This window comes from Haliaeetus leucocephalus, unplaced genomic scaffold, assembly GCF_000737465.1.
Source record: "Haliaeetus leucocephalus isolate CR32 unplaced genomic scaffold, Haliaeetus_leucocephalus-4.0 Scaffold450, whole genome shotgun sequence".
NCBI lineage: Eukaryota > Metazoa > Chordata > Aves > Accipitriformes > Accipitridae > Haliaeetus > Haliaeetus leucocephalus.
In genome coordinates, this window is record NW_010972886.1 from 10,983,712 (window position 1) to 11,005,635 (window position 21,924).

Here is a 21,924-nt window from a genome sequence, read left to right on the forward strand (position 1 = left end):
CGGCTGGAGCAGGTGCGGGCCCGAGCCCGAGCGGCCTGGCGGGGATGAACCATGGCTTCGGTGAAGGTGGCCGTGCGAGTGCGGCCCATGAACCGCAGGTGAGTGCGGCCCGGTGGCGGGGCCGCCCCGGCCTTTCCCGCGCCCCGTTCCCGAGGTGCTGCGCCGTCCCAGGCGCAGGGGTGCAGCCTCTGAGCCGCCGTCGCCGCTGGCGGGGGGTGCATGACATTCCGTGTCCCACCTGTGCAGGCGGTGACAGCCATTAGAGGGGTGGAGGCTGAGGGGGAGCTCCGCCTGGGACTTCAGGGGCCGCTTGGCACTCGGCTGAGCGGCTCGGCGCTGCAGGAGCAACTGCTGGGAGCGCCTCTCCTCCCCGCAGTCTGTGGAGTAGCTCCCCTGTTGTGCTGGAAGGTGTGGGGCCCCTGCTGGAAAGTTCAGTCATTCATGGTCTTGAGCGTTGCTTTGTCTGATCCTTTTGTAATGAGGAAAAGGTTACTTCGGTGAAGGTAGGAAAGAGAGGCATGGGCCTGCCAAGGGTGTACAGCCAGGCTTCTAAAATGTGAAAGCAAGCTACTTCATCTAGAAACTGCAGCCCCTTCTACCTACTTGAAAGCAAGAGAGAGATGGTTGTTTACTTCATTTGTAACAGCAGCTTTTGTGGAGGAGCCGCTATGGTAAAAGTTATTAGCTGGCTACTTAAGATGAAAGTATAAAAGAGACAGTCTGCCCCGTTTACTGTATTGACAAGAGTTTGTCACCCACTTCCTGAGATGTATCAAGGAAATAAATAATGTTTTCTTTGGTGAAGCAAGTGCATGATAGAGTTAACTTTTAATGAAATAATTTAAGAACCATATGTAGAAAATGATCAGATTTTACTGGCAGTACTCTTACTTCTTCCCTTGTTCTGGAATGATGTAGCCAGTTAAAAAGAAAAGTGTTTTAAAAGCATAGGCAGCCAATCAGGCTCCCACCCTTCCTTTCACTTGATCTGACGCAAGTATTTAAAAAAAAATTTGCCAAGTTCTGAAAGTCAGTTGATATCTTGTTGTTTTCAGTGGGGGAAAAACAAACCTTATGAAAATAAAGTTGATGAAGGTTGGAAGGGGAAAATATTGCAGATTTTTTTCAAGTAGTTTAGGCAGTTTGACGGAGCCAAGTGGTTAGAGGTCAGGGTTAGTGAATAATCTTGTTACATCCTCCTGCTTCTGCCCCCACCCCGAGTTTAACATATGGTTCTTTTAAATTTTTATAATGATTCTATATATACACTTTTCCTTCGAGAATCTCTGACAACAGGTAGCTTAGGTTTTTAAAGTATTGATAAGACTTGTTATTTGTAGTGTTTTGGTAGCACAGAGAAGTTTTGTTTGCAGACTAGAACTGTGACCTGCTAAGAGACAGAAGAGAGAGGGAAATGGGAAGCATATGGCAGAAGGGAAAAGGGCTGGTAATTGTGATAGGCAGTGGAAACACCAACTGATAAATTGTGAGTAGAAGTTTGCAAGTGTTGTGGCAAAAGAATATTACAGACGATGACACTGGACCTTGTGTCTAGAACACAAATGGGAGGATAACTTGGATGGGGCTAGATCAAAGCATACCTAGAAAATGATGAAAATTGTGATATGATGGAAAAGAACGAGCCTAAGAGCAGGGCAGGCAGAGGCCTGGTGTGATCAACGTTGTCTTTGACACAGCATACTGAGTGGCAATGAGTAGGCTGTGAATAAACTTATGCTGAAAACTGATAAGTGTCTGACTATGGAAATAAGCAAACTGTGAAGAGCCTTCCAGTTCAAGTTGTTAAAACCTTGCTGTTTATGGGATGGTGCTTGATGTTTATAAAACATTATCAGGAAGCTGGATTCAGTGTCATGGGATGTTGCTTCTAAGTCTTGATTTTTTTCAGAGGCGTGATTGCTGTTTGGTGTGGCACCTGGTACTGCAGCCCAGGAGTGGTGCTGGGGTCGGTGGTGTTCCTCTCCTTCAGTCAGTGCTGAACTCGTGCTGTATGTTGTAAAACTGAGGTCCTAAGCCTTAGAGGATCCAATAGCTTTTCCTATTGCAATAGTGAATGTATGGTGAACCATAAGCCAGGAGTAGTAATCATGTTTTGCTTATATTGGCTTCCCTTGTACATGTCTTCTCCCAGCTGTGCTCCCTTCCCCTTTATGGGTTGTTGCAGTGTTTTACGGAAGAAGGGCCTTTCTGCCCATTCAAAGGAACTTTCCAATCAGGGGTTCATTCTGTGGCACTTATTTTCAAAATCTTTAATGTGATACTGTATAGAGTTAAGTTTAATTTTGTATGTGTCTCTAAATTTGCGTTGGTTTGTTCGAAGCTTAATCATATAATGCAGCTTTTTTCATGAGTCATTTTTAATTAGAGAAGACAGAGTTAATGAATGGTTATTGGTAAGACTCCTGCATTATGGAGCAGTTGCACTGTGTGGTGTCATAGCACTGCTAATTGTGTAATAAGTCATGAATGTGGCTCTTGGAATGAATCATGTGATCAGGAGGGGGTTGTTGTTTAAGGATTACTTGCTGTTCCATTGCTTAGATGACAAACTTTAGGGTTTTTTTTTTCCTTTTTTTTTTTCCCCCTTTTTTTCTGCTGTGATTTATTTTTAATCTTCTCGTTCTCTGACTTGACCTGGAAGGAATTTGTGCATTTCAGTGCTTTTGTCAAAGCCCTCGACCATTCTTCTTAAAGTAGTTAACATCCCAAAATGTGTTACACAGCGGTTACAATAGAGATTTTTGACTATATCTCTGGATAACATAACAAAAATAATGTCTAATGGCTTTACAGTTACTGCTTTGAAACCAGTTGTGAGTGAGAGCTTAGAAAGTTCAGTTACTTGGTGAGTCTCCATCTATCCTTTGGTTTCCCTCATTCAGTACTGAACTGCAATGACAACCTTTCAGTCTGTGCTTATATTTTAATGTTTCTGTAAAGTGCCTAAAAACCTGCCAGCTGGCAGGGGACTAGGTTTTCTTCATTGAGTAGAAATCTGCAGGGAGGTGAAGTTGGGTGGTTGATGTATTTTCTGCTGGCAAGTTAATGGTTTTGGTCACCATTATTTCTAAGGTTCATTTTCCAAAACAGTCACTAGAAGCATTCATTTATTGTCTTACAATTTGGAGGACTTGACTGGAGAATCCCATATCAGGTCCCACAAAATGCAGTTTCTCATCAAGATCCTGTCGTTCCTCAGAATGGCTGTTTCCTGGGCAAAATTATGGGATTACAGAGAAGTGTAGTCAGCTTTGAGGCACTTTTCTGTTCACTTACTGAACAGATGACTTTGGGTTACTGGTTACTAGTCACTGTCTTCTGCACAGTGTGAGATATTTGGGATCCTGTTAAGCCCAACCTAATTCTGGCTCTCTGTTTTGTATTATGCACTGCATCTGCACAATTCAAATAAATACATTGCTTTATGTTCATCTGTTCAGAGTCTTTTAAGAAGAATGAGGGGGTAATCTTTTCTTACTTCCATTTTATGTCACGTTTTCTCTGCATGAAAACTAGAATTCAATTAGTGTTCGGGAAAACCACTTTTATACTTTTTTTGTGAATTAAAACCATCTGAAGTATGCTAAATAAGAAATTTTTTTTTGATATTTAATAAAGGAAATATCAATTTGATTCTTTCAGATAATAAATCTTGTGCCCCTCAGTTTCTTACATCTGATAGCTCTGTTCTATTTGGCTTTTAATTCATGAAGTAGTAGAGGAAAACAAGCTTTTTCTGATTTTTAACCTTTTTCCATCTCTTTCTTGCATTTGCATAAACTAATTATTTTATTTAACTGGTTGAACAAACTAAACAAGGGTCATATGCTATCCTTTCCTGCGGATGATGCATCTAGCATCAGAATGTGGCTTTGTACTGCAGTAAGTTCTTCCCTGTGCTTATCCAGTGCTCTCGGTGTTTTTAGATGTTTATTTAAATGATGTGTGTAGACTTTTCCACAGCTCTGTTCTTATTTCCAATATAATGAAATAGAAATTCCAATTTGATTTAATTTTTAAATGATCAATTTTTAACCCTGCATGCACACACTTCTTAGGTTTGCTCTCCAGACAGAAGTGACTGATGGGGATGGCAGAAATACGTGTCAGTGGCTATAGTGCTCTACGTGGTTATACAGTCATTCACAATTACCACATGAAGAGTAGCAGCTTTTATATTGATGGTGGGGAGACAGAGAAAATATGTTTTATTGCTTAGACAAGACTTTTATGTGACTCTGGGATTTGTTTGGATTAAAAGCCATGCTGATGCCAATACTTCAATCCACAAATACGTTCTGCACTATTATTCTTTAGATGCAAGGCTGGCCCTCTTGGTTTTACATTATTACACCTCTCAGTTATGCTTGTAAGTCTAAAAAACTCCTCTGCCTGCAGAGCAGGAGTCAGAGTACCTTGGGAAATTTAGGAACAACATTATATTATCTTTAAAAATAACTGCTTGCACAATCCAAGCCTTAGTATCAATAACAGAGTTTTCAACAGCTCAGATTAGCATAGCAATGCAAAGGACAGAGATATAAAATAAGCTGTTTCATTTTACAAGGAACATGTGACTGGAGTGTTTTTGTAGCAGCAAAAAGAGATAAACAAGTAAACACTGAAGAGCCAGCTGAAATCTTATTTTCCATTCTGAATGTTTACAAGTGATTTAGGTAGGAGCTTAATGGGAGTATGAAAGTTATAATTAACTATCCATGCTTTTAGAATTGAGAAGAGAATCAAAAGACATACATGGAGAATATATTACAGAATTTCCAGTGCAGGGAGAAGAGGGGAATGAATTGGTGTCTTATAATGAATTGCTGTCTCTAAAATATAGGTTACTGTGTATATTTTTCATTTTCATGCATTTATAAAGATAGGGTGTTTTGAAAAAATGTGTATAACATCAGTGTAACACAGAGTAAGAAAAGATGGAGTAACTACAAGCAAGGACACCCATAGTTAAATATTGTATTTGTCTCTGAAGTGTATGGTGAAATTTTTGCTGTGTCTGTTTCTGAGCATTGATTGTTGGTTGTTGCTCTTAAGATGTGTCCAGAGTGATAGCAGAAACATAATTCAGAGCTTAAATATGGCCAAGTGTTGCAAATACTGTCACTTTCTGAACTACAGTACCAATGAGGATAAGCCATTTATCAGCAAGCTGTGTTTGCTATTTCTTATGTTAACTCTTTGAACTTCCGTTTTAAATATGGTGCTAGTGATTAGATTTGTAATCATGTATCATTTCTCTACTATAAAAAGAAGTTGAAAGATCTGTAAGGATAGGTAAGGCTCTGGTGCGCCTGGGGCGAGTGTACCTCTCTTGCCTTTGCCTTTATCTGTGGGTGAGTCTGAATCCAATAAAAATCTATGTTGATGCTGAGTTGGCAAGATAACCTAAATGTTCTGAATGTGACTTTTTCACCTTGCCATATTTTGTGTCCAAAACTTTGAACCCTTTTAATGACCTCCAGCAGATTTTTCTTTTTGGAATAGCGTTCAGAGTAGATACACTTCTCTCTCTGGAAGTAAGCTGTGCATATATGTATATATAAGGACCTTCATCAATGTGCTACTTCTGTTGTTAGCATTTGGACCAGTGCATAAAGGTGTAGACTCTGATCTGAGTTCTTGGATCACGTAAAGTTGATACTAAGAGAATTTGAAGTCTGAAATTAGAAGTGTTTTTAGTTTTGTAAGGTACATTAAGAAATGGTTTTATTTTCTATTTATTATCTCTCACATCTTCAAAAGGAGTGAACAGTAGGAAGAGTTTTATTCTACAGTATGGTCATGCACACCTTCTCAGGACAGACCCTGTAGTACAGGGAGGACCAGAAGAGTGAGCATCAGTGTGACAATGTACATGTCATCTCTCTTTAATAATCACTACCTTCTACCTGACCTGAGTGAAGATGTGCATAACAGGTGGGTTATGGTTGGCAATGGCTTGGCGATACACAGTGGGTATGGCCAGGTTCTCAGGTAAGGTTAAGAGCAGTTGGCTGCTTCATTCATTTGACTTGGCAGCTCATCACAGTGAGGCTGCCAGACATGAGAGACAAGAAGAATCTAGTGCTTGTTCAGTTGTGAGGAAAGAAGTGTAGAATCTGGTCCGTGTTTCCCTATAGGTGAAATGAAATGATTGTTGTATGGCCATGTGTTTAAGGTGTAGGACTTTGGGAGAGAGGGAAGGAGAGGTGGGTAGGACACACAGGTGTGTCTGTTCTGAAGGGGCTGTTGGTCCCTGGTTTTGATGGTACCTGACCAGCGCTAGGGAGGGCTCTGCTTGTTAAATGTGGTGAGAACTTGTGTTCTTTGAGCACGGGTACCAACAATAAATTGTGACATAAACATTTGTCATTATGTAGAAATGCCCTCAAAGATTATAAAAAGTCTCAGTGATGGTAGTTTATGGCTATCGCTATTGCTGTCTGTAGTTCTGGAATGGAGATGCAATTGAGCTAGCAGTGTTTGCTAGGAAACAGAGGTGCTATGTATTGTGAGGCTCCTCTAAATGGTATCTACACTGATCATATATTTGAGAAAGGGATGTAGTAAGCTGTGTTATAAGGCTGCAAGCAGACCATTTAAAAATTGAGGAAAGGCTGGAGAACTTGCTGTTGAAGCAAATGAAGTAGAAGTCACAGCTTGCTCACAGCAGAGCGTTGACTCCAACTTGTAAGGATGAGAAAAGAAAAAAAAAATAGAGAGGACCCCAGTGGGCTTACAGAAAAGTGTTGGTTGTCAGTGGCAAGAATAAGTAAGACATGATGGAAATCTTATAATCAATATAGTAGCACAGGAGATGGTTGGTTTTTAAGTTCTAAGTTTTTTTTGGCATAAGGGTAATTAGTAGTAATTAAATAGTTCAGGCCTGGTTATGTAGGAATGGAAGAAGCAGCAGCCATGAGGTGGGGGGAAAAATGCCAAAGTTATTTGACTCAGTAGTTTATGGAGAACATTGCAAATGTGAAGCAGAACAGTTGCTTTCCTGAAGTATTTAAGTTGCAAATGGTCTAGCCATGTGTGTTTCCTAAGGAGTGGTAAAATGCCGTGTTGGACAGCTGTGTTAACGAGTGGGGTCTAATGAGAGTATGGCCTTTGCTAAAATGAGAAGTTAAAGCCAAACAGAGAAGCCAACACCAAGGATGATAGTTGCCTGGGAATTTGGATGCCACAGGTCAGGATATTCTAGTAAAACTTGTTGGACTCTCCTTAGGCTTTTTCACAATAGCAAATGTCAACAGCTCTGAAGCAAGCTGAAACTCGGGGCTACAAGCAATAGAGAATGCCAGCACCCTCTGGTGTTTTTTTCCTCTAGAGTTTCTCACCTGTGCTGAAGTATGTGGTCTTTGAACATTAGTTGCTTGTTTTCCACTTCTTTCTATGCCCTTTTCCTCTGTGGTTAATCTTTGAAGTTCTTCTGCTTAGAAGCAATGAATTTGAACATAGGAGTATGCTACAATCACATTGCAGTTCTTGTCTGCAAATATATTGCAGAGCCAAACACTGATGCTGTGGTTGGTGCTTCCCCCAGCAAACCCTTGGGTGAATATCTTGTAAAGTCTTGTTTTTGGAACCTCATTATCTGAAGTATGTTGGAAAAGATTAACAAAAATGATGGGAATCATTGATTCAAAAAATACTGAGCCACACGTCTACTCTATGTGTTATGGCTACCGGAATAGATTAGGAGATGCAAATCTAGAAATATTTGCAGGCTTAAATGTTGAAAAGAGGAATTAAATATTTAGTTATGGCTCCTTCATAATATCTTGGGAGTAATGGAATGAAGCTCGTAATGGATCAGCTTAAACAGTATCTAAGGAATTACTGCTAATGAGATAGAAGACTTCCACAACCTGCACTGAGGGGAATGAAAGCCCAGGTAGCTGAGAAGAGCTCATTCCTTTGAAGAAAGTCATTACGGTAAATGATCTTGCTTGAATGGGAAGGTGAGGCTAAACCTGGGTGACTTTTAAGTAGCTCCTGCACTTGCTGTTCTGTCTCCAACCTCCTCTGCAGTGTTTTTTGTACAGCTTTATACACAGGAGAGAGAATAAACAGGGTATGCAGTCTTTAAAATGGGATCTTGCTGTTTTCATGTATCAAGCAAGATGTATCAGGGAGGGAGAGTCCCAAGAGCAGAGCTTTACTCTTGTGTTGATGAGCAGCAAAACTGGAGCAGACTTGGCTGCTGCAGAAGGAGCTCTAAGGAGTTTCAGCAAAATACTGGTTAATGGCTGGGACTGACACTTAATGTTGCATAAACCATCAGAGATTGGGAAGCCCACATATTTTTACATGTTTTTACATGTCTGTTTACATGTGCTTATTTTTCTGCCCTTTTTAGTGCTTTAATGCAAATGCTTCAGAAGTTTTTCAAGCCTGTGGGATTTGTCACAATCGCTACCTTGTTTCATCTGTCCCCCTCCCTAGCATTGAAGAACAAAGACCTTCTAGTACCAGCGGGGCTGGAGCACAGTGGCAGCATGGGCACTTAAGGAGCAACGTAATTAAACTGGCCTCATTTACAATTTCTACTCCCCAAAACTTTGCAATCGTAAGCGTTTTGAACTTAAACCCCTAGTTTTAGAATAGTGTTTCCTAGTTAATTTATTTCAGTATTATCAAACACATTGCCAGGTTACCTATGCATGTTATAGCACTAAAGTGATGAACAATAAAATACTTTCAAACTCTGCTTTTCGTTGAGAGCTCCCTGAGACCAGCAGAGAAAAAGGTAATGAATGTCTGTATTGTAGCTTTCAGGATGAAATGAAGTGAGAGAAAGGTGAGTCTGTTGGTTTCTCAGGCTTTGTTTATTTGAAATTAAGACTAGTTTTGAAATAAATGGGATTAGCACTCAGCTGTTTTAACCTAACTGAGCTCTTGGACTTGAAGACTCTTAAAAGTCTGAGTATCTGAAAGGCAGGTATTGTTGGTAAGAACAGCTGACTGAATTGAAGAGTAAAGTCCTCTATTTTGCAGGAGCTATGAAACAAAGCTGGAGTTATTTATTGAGAGAGGGTTTTTCAGAGTTATCTAACAGAAGGAGGGTATATGTGGCACTCGACATCTTAATTGCTGATGGGCTGAAGTTCTTATTGTTGAGGACTCAGATGCTTCATATATTGGCTTTATGAAGACTCTTCTCCAAAGAGTTTATACTATAAATACAAAGCAATAGTGAGATACAGAAACCTGGAGTACACCCATCATATTTCCTCTATGCTTATATATTTGAAAGATATTTGTACTTAGACAACTGAAGTAATTGTTGTTCAGTCCAGATTGCTTGTATGTTTCTCAGTAGAGGAGAAAAATGACAGAACAGCAGCCTTATGGATTACTTGAGGGGCTAATAGATCTGTGAAGTCAGGCACATTTTTTTTTTTTTTTTCTGAATTTCTAATTTGAGGACCTCCTGCCCCAAAAGACAAGGGCACTGCAGGGAAACTGATTTCTTTGAATTGTGCTTTGCTGTACACAAGAGGTTAAGTCAATACTATCTTTATGACTTGGGATAGCAGGATTAAAAGAACAAATCAGAAGATACAAGATATTAAAAGCAAAATATCATGTGGAATAAAATCCAGGAGTCGTAGAGAAACTTGATAGGGTCATGATAGTTACAACAAAATTCCAGGATGTCATTCAAATCAACTTGGTTGTGTCTGATGTTATATTTTATGTTGCTTCTGCCAAAGATGGGCATGTGCTACATTTTCGTAAAGGCATGTCATCGGAAATGTGTAAGAGGGGGTTCACACGTGGATATCTTGAAACTTAGCTATGCAGGACTAGTTCCTACTGGTAAGACCATTACTGAGCCTGCTCTGATGCTCCATCTATGCAGGCAAAGCAGGAAGGTTGCTGTCGAGGTAGTCTGCTAATTGAAGATTAAATATTTTTCAGGTTATTATGCAATCATTGACCATGGCATGTGTGGATACAGTAACTTTTTTTTTTTTTTAAATTAGCTGTTGCTGATGATTTAAAAATTTGCTTATGTGCCTACCCACCAGACCCGATCTGAGTTGTGGGATGGTGAAGTCTACCTATAATACTATTAAAAATACAAATTTAAAAAGCAGGTCAGGTGCATGATTTAATTTTGTGACCAGTCTGTATGTGTTACCATGACCGTGCATAGTTTCCCTCCAAAAGCTAGATATCATTTGACAGAAGACAGCACAAGGATACCTGTACGTTCATTTTCCAGGAGAGCCTTGCTGCTATAGATTAAACTACTGCCTTTCAGTGTTGTTGGTAAAATTTATTCTTATGGCTAAAGGCATTTAATTTTGTTTGTCCTTCATATAAGAACTGATATGTCTGTACTAGTATATAAACTTAGGGAATGTTTCCGTTTCATGAGATGTACAAGATTCCCTGTTTCTGCATTCTCTGTCACTGGGTTTATTATTCTGGTTTCAGCTGCACTATGAAGAAAGTTCCGGGAGCAGCAGAACTCTCTCATTTAACTATTTGCCAAGTTTGTCAATGCTTTTTATAAAACTGGTATCACAAAAGGGAACGTGGGTATCATTATAAGCCTGCACTAGCAAATTATTAAGATTACATTGATCACAGAAAACCTTATGCCCACACAAAATGTGTTTTATGAAAAAACTCTTTTAAAGTACCAAGTATGTGCACAGTTTCTTTCTCTTACTGAGACGTAATTGCAATCATATCCATGGAAAGCTATTTCTTTTAACTTCAGTCCCCAGGAATTTTTTCTGCTGTTTTCTTGTCTGGCTTCTTGAGAAACTTCAGAGATGGTACAGCCTGTCTGTCAGCCAGTCTGGTCTCATCTAGCAGCTTTTGAATCTGTTGGCTGGCGTCAGCCAATTGGACAGCTTGGTAGAGGTCTTGAAGGTAATGAAGATGTGTTTTTCAGAGAAAACTGGCAGCTGTGAAAGAGTCTGCAGAGCCCTCCTGAATGAGGGGGAGGCTGCAGCACTTACCAGCTATCAGGGGATCCACCTAGGAACCTCTCCTCAGAGTCCAAAGGACATCTGATTGCAGTTGTGCTGCTTGATGTACAAGGTGTAGTTGTTAACTTTTAGACCATATTAGTGTAAACGTGGCTTCAGTCATTTAATTATGGGCTTGTAGCCATATCAGTCAACAGCATGGGGTCACTGAGCTCAGGATATGCTGGGCTATTGCCCTGCTATGGAGACAACTGTGACTTTTATACAGTTGTCCTGGTTTTGGCTGGGGTTAAACCACGACAACAGTGTAATCATGTAGTACTGGTGACTCAAGCCACAGTGGATTCCCAGAATCTTGTGATTAAGTCAGATTGCTTGACTTGTTCTGGTTTTAGGTCTCAGCCACCATTATATTGAAACTACTTGTTATTGATGTTTATGGAAAAAATTACTTTAACCCAAAGGGTAGTGAAGATGTTTTATATACAGGGCACCAGATTTATGTTTTTAACTGTACCTAGATATGGAATCACATTTAAAAAAAAGTACTTTCTACAAAATGATTTCATAAGCATTGAAGAAGTTAAAAAGTCAAAACCACAAAACCAAACAAAAACCTCTGTATAAGAAAGAGAAATTGTGTGATATTTCACATTGCACCAACTTTACTTTTCCTGTAGTTACAGAAAGTAACAAAGAATTTGTGTAGGAGGGTTTTTGTTTGACTTTTTAAAGCATACGGTTGAATTGAATGTTCCCCTTTTAAGAGTTACTCAGACAAAGGAAAGTGGTTTTGGTCTGTGTAATTCAATGGACACCAGGGCAAACATACAGTTAGTATGTTACCAAGCTACAAGAAGATGCCAAGTTCTTTCTGTGACACACTGTGCTTGTTTTTCAGTTAAATCTACCTTGAATTCTCCCGGTCATTAAGCAACCCTCATGCTTTCACTTTGTGACCCGAGAAATACACCCGGGTGATGAACAAGCAGGGTGATAAAACAGGAAATCCATAACATTGTGTCTAAAATGTGAACATAAGAAGTAGCAGGCACTTTGCTGAAAAGAAAAGCCATTGAGCATGGTTGAGTTGCTTTTACAAGTGCTTGGTCTACGTTTTTGAGTAGTTGAAAAACAAAATCTCACATCTGCTCTTCAGTATAATCCTTTTCCAATAGATGTTCCATTAGATGTCTACAGTTAAGTGAATTTCCAAGAGTATATTTTACAGACCCTCTTTCTATTTTGACACAGAGGTGCTCTGCAGGTTGTTCGGGTGGTGCTTGTGTCCTTGTCTGTGCAGCTTTGGAGGTTTGCTGAAGTGGTCTTTTGAAACACTGTTTGGGAAAACTGATTGCACTTTCTGTCCTGTCCTTTTTGGTTTTCCCTTCCCACTCCCAAATGAAATGTGTCTTGTTCTTTCTGTTCTCTTTTTTGGAGTCATGTTTGACAGGTATTATGGTAATCACAACTGATTCCATGGATTTAATGGAAAACATAGTATCATGATTTTCTAATGGGGTAAGCTATAATAAATGCTCTAGTGTCTGAATAATACAGAATAGATTAATAAAAAGTCACTATTTAAGTAACTGAACCTTCCATTGAAGGACCTTTAAAGCAAGGAACTTAAAGATGAACTTGGAAAAAGACCAAACACATTTTGCTTGTCTGTAATAGAGATTTTTCTAAAGCTTCCCTTGTTGATTTATATTTGAGGTAACAGTGCTTTTCCATGCTCTTCTCCCTTCTCTCTGTGGGAGGATCTTCAGAAAGTCCTGTGGAGGACTGGGTAAGTGACATAATGAACAGGGGTCATTGAAAGTTGCCTTGAAATCTGGAGATGCTGCTAATATTTGGCTACCTGTAGTATGATTTCGACTAGATGCCCATGGAGGTGCAAAAACTGCTCTGGTCCTTGCCCTGAAAATAAGCAGGGAATATAAGGGAAGGAGAGAAAGAAACTTGACAGAGTTATCTATGTTGGAGCTTCTTCCATGAAGCTGCTGTGTTTTGATACAGCTGCTGAATCATCTTCAGTTTGGGGCAGTTCTTCATAACCCAGATGCCCCTTGTGATGAGGAGAAATTATTAAAACTTTGCTGAAGTAAGCCATTTATCAAGTTATCCCATTACAGGACAAGTATATTAGTTCTTTGAAGTGTATCTTGGTACAAATATTGATATTGTTTATATTAAATAAAGTGCCAGTATTATTTGAAGTAGTTTTTCTGATTTTTTTCCCTTTTTTTTTTCTTTCCCCTCTCTTCATTGCAACTAATTGCTAGATGACTAGCTAAATTTAGCAATAGTAGAGGGTTAATAACAGCACTGGGCTGATGTATTTTCTGGTGTCTGTGCCAAGAAACTTGCCTGCTTGATCGCTTTGTAGTTTGATTAGGGGTTACAGGATCATGGGTTATAAGTGTCCTTCCCTTGTGATCCTGGAACTCCACGTGGTGTATGAAACAGCAGCAAGAACAGCCGGGAGGCTGGCCCTAGGCACTGCTGTGTGAGCAGATGGGGCTTGGGGGGAAGGAAGCTTTCTTAAATCATCAAAGCGTTAATTGTGAACTAGTTTTGTCAGCTGGCCCCTTTACGCTGCTTTGTGATGAGGGGGGTGGGATTTGCGGAAGCAGAGTCTTTGGTTAGTGGCTGGGGCTTGTCTCTGGGCTGAGGTAGGCCTAGTGGTTCCTATGGATGCTGGAGCAGTAGCTGGTTGCAGTAGGGTTCTCCTAGCCCTGAAGGTTCTCAGAAGGGTACCCAACACTGCAATACAACTGTTTACAGCCAGAAGCTTTAATTAAGGTGGAACTTGCAATCAAAACTTTTTGAAAGGGACTCAGCCTCTGCTGAACAGCATTAAATGAGTGCCTGGAAATAACTGGCATCATGCAGGCAATTGTTTTTTATGGGATCCTCTCAAACTCTTTATGTGTACAATAAATTATACTTGGCTGTCTCATATTAAAATGAAGCTTTAGTATTTGATTCCTGTTAATTCTTTTCACTTCTCCCAGGTTGACTTATTGATTCTGATCATAGTATTTCTGTTTCAGGTTGTCCTCTCCCTATTCCTTCCCCCACAAAAATGCAAAATTCTATTTATGATTTTTTTTTTATTGGCTAGTGCTTTACAAGGCCTTTTTTTTTTTTTTTTTTACTTTGAAATCCTAATTCTTTAATAATATTTAGTAATATTATTATCAGTGTTATCACAAAAAATTAATGACTGTAGGCTTCTCGGAATTTTGTGTAATTCATATATGGGTGTTAGACTTTGTATCAATTTTCCATTACTGAATAGCTTTATGTTTTGTAATATGGAGAGCTGGCTAGGTCTGGGAAAGAAAGCACCAACATGTTTTATTATTTCCCCTTGTACACCTGAAGCATGAAAAAATCCAGACAAAAATGCAGTAATTCTGGCCCAAACCTCTTCCTGCCTAGAGTCCTTCTAAACTTCCTGGAGGAGCAGGTTACAAATTATATTTGAAACAAACTTTCATAGTAAGATAGACCATTTAATTGGGCCACATTATACTTATTACACCTTTGCTGAGTAAATAGTTACAGACAGGTAGAGACTGTTGAGGAAGGAGGATGAATGGTAGCTATCCACAGGCTGCATTACTGCGATGCCAAAATCTATTTCCTACTAAAAAATGCCATTGGAAACTTCTTCTCTTTTTTCCTGTTTATTACCTGTAGCTGTATTTTAGTTTTTCAGTCTCTTAAGTGTAGACCTAGTGAAAGCTACTAAGGATGACATGGAAATGACTAAGAGGCATCTTTTAAGGCATGCCTCTAGTATTTTTCTATGGTAGATCTAAATTTAGTTGTATAATTAATACTGTAATTATTACAATTGTGTATTTTATTAGCTTAGAAAATAACTTAATGCATTGATATTTAAATAAGCACTTTTCTTTGCGTAATCTTTATTCATTAATGTAGAATTTAAAATGGGTTTTGCTTTTCCTTAGAATTTCTACTGGAAAACTGAATGTGAATAGGGGGTAGCTGCACAGTCAGCTGAGGAACATAGACTTCAGTGATACAGTGCACCACAAGGAAGGAAATGTCCCACTAAAATCCTGAACTTGAGTCTCCTCTTACTCAAAGGAAGAAGTTTCTCTTTTTCATTTTTGGTTGGTGCAAGTGGATATCCAGTAATTGCTGTGATACCATGCAATATGGTAAAGCAGCACTTCATTGCTTTAAAGCCCTCTGCTTTTCTTTGCACCAGTTGAGCACACCAGTTTGTCAGGTGACTTAACAGATGGTTTTGGAACAGGTGTGTCTGTTAGCATTTGGGGAGTGATGTTTTGTATGGTGTATATAGCAGTTTTCCTCTTCTGGTTCTTTTTTTTTCATGTGCATGTTTTTAATAACACAGGAGGTGTTATGCTCAAGGTTGTCATTCAAGAGCAGCCTGTATTACTTCTATTGACAAAATATAATGAAATCCTATCTCTGTCAAGCAGGTTGATAAGTGATGATTTTAGACACTAAACTAACGATTTTTATGATAGTTTTGAAAACAGTCAGAAACAGCTAATGTGAAATAGAAGCAGGTGCATGAAAACACTGCTGCAGAACTGGACTTTTTTCTTCTGGAATCATTGTGCTCTGGGAAACAACAAACCTGTGTAACACTCCCTTGGTAGCAGAGCCTCTCTCCTGCACTGCCGTGATGTATCACAGCTAAAAAAATATGTTGGGTACCTCATTTCTAAGAGTTTTAAGGTACTGGGTTTTTGTGGTTTAAATATTTAGTCCTTGTTACCATGGCTGTATGGGTAAATGGGAACTGCTACTACCAGGATGGTGGTAAGAGGCTGGGGCTTATCTTGTAACATTCTGTTTTGTGGTTCCTTAGAGCCACATAATTGACTTCACTGGGCTTTTGATCAGAGTACTTCAAATTAAGAACAAACCACTTAATTGACTTGCAGAGTCAAACTTCTGAAGCAGGTTTCCCCAAGCTGCTGCTCTGTTCCTAGGTGAAGGGATTTGGAGGCAAGCCCAAGCACTTCAAAGATAGCAATAAATAAACGTTGGTCACAACAATTAAAAAATGAAATACAAATTAATTCACTTGATAATTGACTGTGGCAAGCAACCTGTTGAGTGGAAATATGACTGGATGATTGTGATATGTTATATCTAACATATTCAAGTCTTGGTTTTTTTCAGGGAGAAAGACCTTAATGCAAAGTTTATTATTTCAATGGAAAAAAATAAAACGACAATCACAAACTTAAAGGTGAGTAAAAACAATTTAAAAAAGGAAGTCCTAACTGAACAGCTGCCACAATATGACTGGACAAAACAGTGACTCGCTGCACTGTGGAGGACAGCCCTTAGGTTTTAAAATGCAGTGTTGAAGTAATCCTTTGGGGAAACAGGTTAAACTGTTAACATGCTGCATCGTGGTTTTCTGAAAACCACTCTATAGGCTGTATCTCAGGTTTTTCTAAGGTTTATCACTCTGGTAATTACTTAGCTGGAAGATGAAAGCCAACAGTAGAAGAGAGGTATGTGCCTGGTAGCTATTAAACCTTTGTTTAATCTGTAGTCTTCTGGAACTCCCATGAAAATGAACCAGACCCAGAGTACCCATCACTTGCTATAATATTCTGATGGTATATTTTAACATTTCTCTCGGCAAGAGAAATCATGCACAGCAAATAGTTTTTTTCAAGATAGTTTCCAATGACAAATATAGGAAAAGGAATTTCAGTGCGTAGTTTGTTTAAACTGATTCAGATAGCAGTGAATGTTGCTGAAGTATAGTGCTAGCTGTCATGTCTTGAGCATGATAATAGCCTTAAGTAGCAGGTATGTAACACCATTTTAATTATGACTCCCCACTGAAATGCTGCTCACAGTACAAAGGTCTCTCTGGCTGCTATTAATTATATGGGTAGGATAATCCCTTATTATAATTTGAATTTCATGTACAGGACCAATTTAACTGAATGTAAGTATCGTGACAAAAATTTACTGTGGTTTTAGGAGCAGTAAGGTAAAATCCAAATAATTCCTGCTGTGCTGTCTTGTAACGTGACTTATCTTTCTTGCAGAAGGGTATATCTGTTCTAATTTTTTCACTGTTGTTGGAATAATAGGCTAACCTGTCATTATGAATTTCTAAATGTGTATAGCCTCATGTTAAATTTGCTTTCTGATTATTTATTGTAAAATGTTTTTAATTACTTCATCAGGATGTATTGCACCAGCTGCTTCTTTATTTTTTTTTTTAAATAGGTACCAGAGGGTGGTACTGGAGACACAGGACGAGAAAGAACTAAGACATTTACCTATGATTTTTCCTATTTTTCAGCAGACAGTAAAAGTCCCAGCTTTGTTTGTCAAGAAATGGTAGGATTTCTGAATGTTAATGATTTTTTTTCCTTTCCCTTTTCTTTGGCTTGAAAGCATTCTTTGAAACTTCTTTTCATTGAAAGTGCTTCTTATGTAATTTAGAAATTCCCTAGGTACCTGAGAATTTGAATTTTGTTTTGTTTTCTTTTTTTTTTAACTTATCTAACATTAAGTGCTGTGTTTCCTAATATAGCAGGCTAAATGCCTTCTTTCTAGTTCTTGTCTGATTTGTCTTGTAAGGTCAAATTAGAAAATTTCTCTGAGCACTAACTTTGTTTTTGAAAAGCTTTTTTGAAAAAAATCACTTTTGAGAAACAAGTGTATATCTTTAATTCACTTAGACAGAAACATTCTTCTTATGTATTGAAGTGTGTGTGTTTTGGTTTTTTTTTTGTTTTTTTTCCCAAAATTCTTGGTACACACTGAAGAAGATTCTTCTTTCTCCTCCCTTGAGTATTCAGCTTAGGAAAGGACAAAACTGCCTTTCTTCCTGCACACTCAGAACAGAAAATCCAACTCAGAGCTATAGACATTATTTAGATGAACAGATAGGCCCTCCCTGACCTCACATTTCATGTGAACATTGAACCTTTTTGCTATTCCACATTATCAAATAAATTTATTAAGTGAAATTCAAGTATTTTGTGATTGCTATCTTCTTTTTTGATTTTGTGGAACTTGAGATCCTCTAAGCTTCAAGTGAGAGTATTTCTTTCCCCTTAAAATAATGCAAGGGTTTGCTGAATACACTGTAAGCCAGTTGGATACATACCTGTTTGGTATGTACCTCATCTGTTCTGTAACCCCCAAATCAGGGATACCGGTATGTCTAATCTTAAAAAGCCTCAGAATTAAAACTAATAATAAGAAACAATAAGTTGAAGCCAATTTTAAATAGATATGAGAAAGACAAGCTTTGCCATTATGTATACGACTATAATTGTTTGATAGAAAATTTATACTTGAAATTTCTATTTAACCATCAGTGTAAGCAGTAGGTCCTGTTTTTTTCTGAAAGCTTTTTTATTTCACTGATTTATTAGTTAGTGCTTAATCCAAGTATTTGATCATGTACGTTCTTAAACTTTCTGGATTGTTATTTCTTGATGATGTTCTTTTAAGTAACACAGTTTTTGCTATATTCTCTGAAATATCAAGCAGTATACATTTATTTGGGCGTTGATGTAGAAATACCCTAATTAATTTAGCACTGTGGCAAATTCAAGAAGTAGTGTATTTGAGCACAATGATTGGAACCCTAATTTCTAGTGGATTTTTTTTTTTTTTTAAGCAGGTGGTTCAGGCCATATGGCTTTACTAGAACTTCAGCAAATGCTTTAAGTTGAGCATGCAGATAATTATTTATTTATTTTAATTAAAGCAGCTTTGATCATGTATTTTTCTGCTGCAATTCTAACTGAAGCTTGACATTTTGGTTGTGGTTCTGCAGACACAAAAATGATTGCCTTAAGTTTGCTCATACAAATCGATTAGGGTCTCAGTTTAATATTACTTAGTTTCGTGAAAATGCGTGTAATTCTCAGTGATAACTGATTGCCATATTCTCAGTTCTTCCTGATATAGATAAGTACATCTCTCTAAAACAGTGTTAATGATGTATCTATGCATATTTGGAAAAGTCTGCAAAATGTACTATAAAAGTAGTTACATAAATTCTTCTTAAGCACTGATTGTAGCTTAGGTTTATGGATATTTAATTCTTGGATCCTTTAGGTAGCTGTTTCTTTACCTGACTTGAGATAATTCTGGAAAGCTGTGTTAGACAAGATCTCATTAGAGGAATCCCAGGAAGAGAGTCCATTGTGTTGTTAGGCTGTTGCTGTTAAAATGCAGGTTTTTTTCCAGAATCTGAATGTGCTGTGAAATAATGAAGTTAATTAATGTTAAAATAGCCATTTGCAAAGGCAACCTGAATTAATATAAATGGATATCCAAGTTGTATCCTGTGTGGATGTCCAATTTCCACATACAAGTGATAAATTAGTTTTCCTTATTTGAAGTTTTTCCTTATTGGTGCCATTTTGCCTCTGTTTCAGAGTGGATCAGGTTGAGGCAAGATCAGTGTAATTTGCCATGTCAGGAGATTACAGAAAAATAATAAATTAAAATGCCCATATAGGGATTGCTGCAGCAGCCTTGAGCAATGATTTTTTTTTTTTTTTTTAAAGCTGTGAGCTTTATGGTTCATAGTAATAGGATGCTAACAATAAATCCTAAACATGGCTTAGATGTCCATGTTCAATATTCTGCTATTACGGTGTGTCCCACAACCCCAGACTGCCTCCTTCATCCTTTACTGACAAGAATGCTAACTTCTCTGGCCACAAAAATATCATTGTCCCTGTGTCAAGTGTTGTTTTCAATGTGCTGCACACATTGTCATTAAAACAAAAGGAGTTTTCAAACCATGGGAGTGCAATTTCTAAACAAATGCTGCACAAGCTATTGTTTTGCTTGTGTTATTCACTTCATATTTAATTGGAAGGCTTTGTAGTTAAGCTCTTATCAAGTTGCTGCAGAATTTCATGTTTACTGCACCAGTGGCATAGATGGGCATCTTTCATTCACATTCATCTCGCCATGGAATAAAATTGATCTTGATTGTTGGTAATGCAGTTGCCTAGTGTGCTTTGTTCACAATTGTTATATTTTTCCATTTGAAAGGCAGAAAAATAATAAATGGAAGTCTGTCTAATACTACATTCCCCATTAATATGCCTTGTAGAGGCAAAATATGCTTTAGTATTCAAAAATTAGAGCGGGAGTGGTAATTTACCATCAAGCTACTTAGGTTGTATTCCTGGAAGAGAAACAAATAGAATTTTGATGTTTACAGCCCTTTTGTGACAAACCAGTGTCCCAGCTGTTTGGTTCTGACAAAGTCCCATCCTAACAATGTCTTTTCTTCTAACCTGTGTGTTAAGCCTGTGTTCAGACAACACCGACTGTAACTGTCCTATGTACTACCTCAAATCACTTTGCAAGATATACACAAATTTTTAAAAAGGAAAATGCAGTCAAAACTGTAGTGCATAAAGACTTGGTCCAGATAGTGAGGTAAAAACTTGGACATAGAGAAAGGGAAAATTGGGGAAAAAATAAAGGAGCAGTTACTCAGGAGGGAGAATTCAACTAAGATGCTACTTTTCAAATGGCAAGCAAAAGGGAAATTGTGCTTTGGCTGATCTTTATACTCTTCCTCTTTGAGAAGTATAACCGATTACAGCGTTGCAACTCCTTTGCTCAAGGGAAGGTCAAGTTAAGTATTCCAAAGGCATGCTTGCAACTGAGCGTTAATGATCAAAGAAATTGCCCAACACTCCTTCAAGGGAAGAGTAGCATGGTTATACTGTGCGTGTGCCATTCGCTATTAATAATGACTTGTACACCTTAGTTAATTTAAACCACATATACTGCAGACTAGTAGCCAAATTATGTGAAGCATGTATGAGATTTTTGAAAATGTCTGGTTTGGGAGACCCAGATTAATATTTTTGTTGAGAGAAATCTGCATTCCTTGGCCAGTGGGGGTATGGATGGAAATTAGGTGTAATGATAATGAAAGGTCAGGAATCTGGGAGGGATACTGGAGCCAGTATTGCAAAGGAAGGTGATGAAGGCATCTGGTGAGAGCTGAAGTTATTAAGTGAGAACAGACTCCCGTATTATGGGATGTGGAGGAGGGATTGTGATCAGTTAGTAAATGTTGAGGGCAAAAGAGAAGGGGCTAGCTGATGGAAGAGGGTCACTTACCATATAGAAAACATGTTTCTGGGTTTGCTAGCCTAAAAAGTATTGGTATGTAAAAGCCAGTTAGGGAGGAAATATGGAGAAAATAATGGGCCATTTTCTTACACTTGGTTAAAGCAAAAAACTAAACAAACAAAACCCTCCAAAAACACAAACCAAGAAATTGACAGGATTACTGAAACATTTCCTTGTGAGCAGGGGCTGGATATTTGCAGAACATGGAGAGTTGGCAAAGATACAAAAAGTAAGTAGATATTAACAATAAGGAGAAGTGAATGAAGTATCTGAGATTGCTGAAAGAAATTGGAACTATAGAAAGAAGGTAGTGTTTTTTGTTCTTCTACGTGTCAAGTAGATCTCTGACAGAAAACATAGAAAATATACTGATGCAGTGCTGTAAATTAAATATGGTAGTAAAATTTAGTGTTTTATTTGAAGTACTAATTTCCTGTCCTATAGTAAATATCATTGGTTGATGCCAATAGCTTATATTGTGGTAGTTTATTGTTTAATATTTGCCTTGCTGGACTGATGGCTGATGGCAGCTTTTTTCCCCAAGCTTCTATTGTCTTAAAAAACTTTCTTTCTTTTTAGGTTTTCAAAAATCTTGGTACAGATGTGCTTAAATCTGCTTTTGAAGGTTATAATGCATGTGTTTTTGCATACGGACAGACTGGATCTGGGAAGTCCTACACCATGATGGGAAATGCGGTATGTTGTATTTTCACAGAATCATAGAATACCAGGTTGTAAGGACCTCAGGGATCATCTAGTCCAACCTTTCTTG

At 38.3% G+C, this 21,924-nt stretch overlaps 1 protein-coding gene across 2 annotated transcripts in view; it reads left to right on the forward strand.

Annotated features, from left to right (window-relative positions):
* The first annotated feature begins 6 nt into the window (after positions 1 to 6).
* KIF16B (kinesin family member 16B) overlaps positions 7 to 21,924 on the forward strand; it is a 148,346-nt gene continuing 126,428 nt past the window's right edge. The window contains exons 1-4 of one of the 2 annotated variants that reach the window (XM_010574790.1): positions 7 to 98; positions 16,176 to 16,245; positions 17,250 to 17,363; positions 21,732 to 21,848. In XM_010574790.1, coding sequence (XP_010573092.1) covers positions 52 to 98; positions 16,176 to 16,245; positions 17,250 to 17,363; positions 21,732 to 21,848 — 348 coding nt within the window. In that variant the 5' untranslated portion in view covers positions 7 to 51. Of the gene's footprint in view, positions 99 to 16,175; positions 16,246 to 17,249; positions 17,364 to 21,731; positions 21,849 to 21,924 lie in introns of those variants that run through there. The other variant, XM_010574791.1, reaches the window with a different exon arrangement.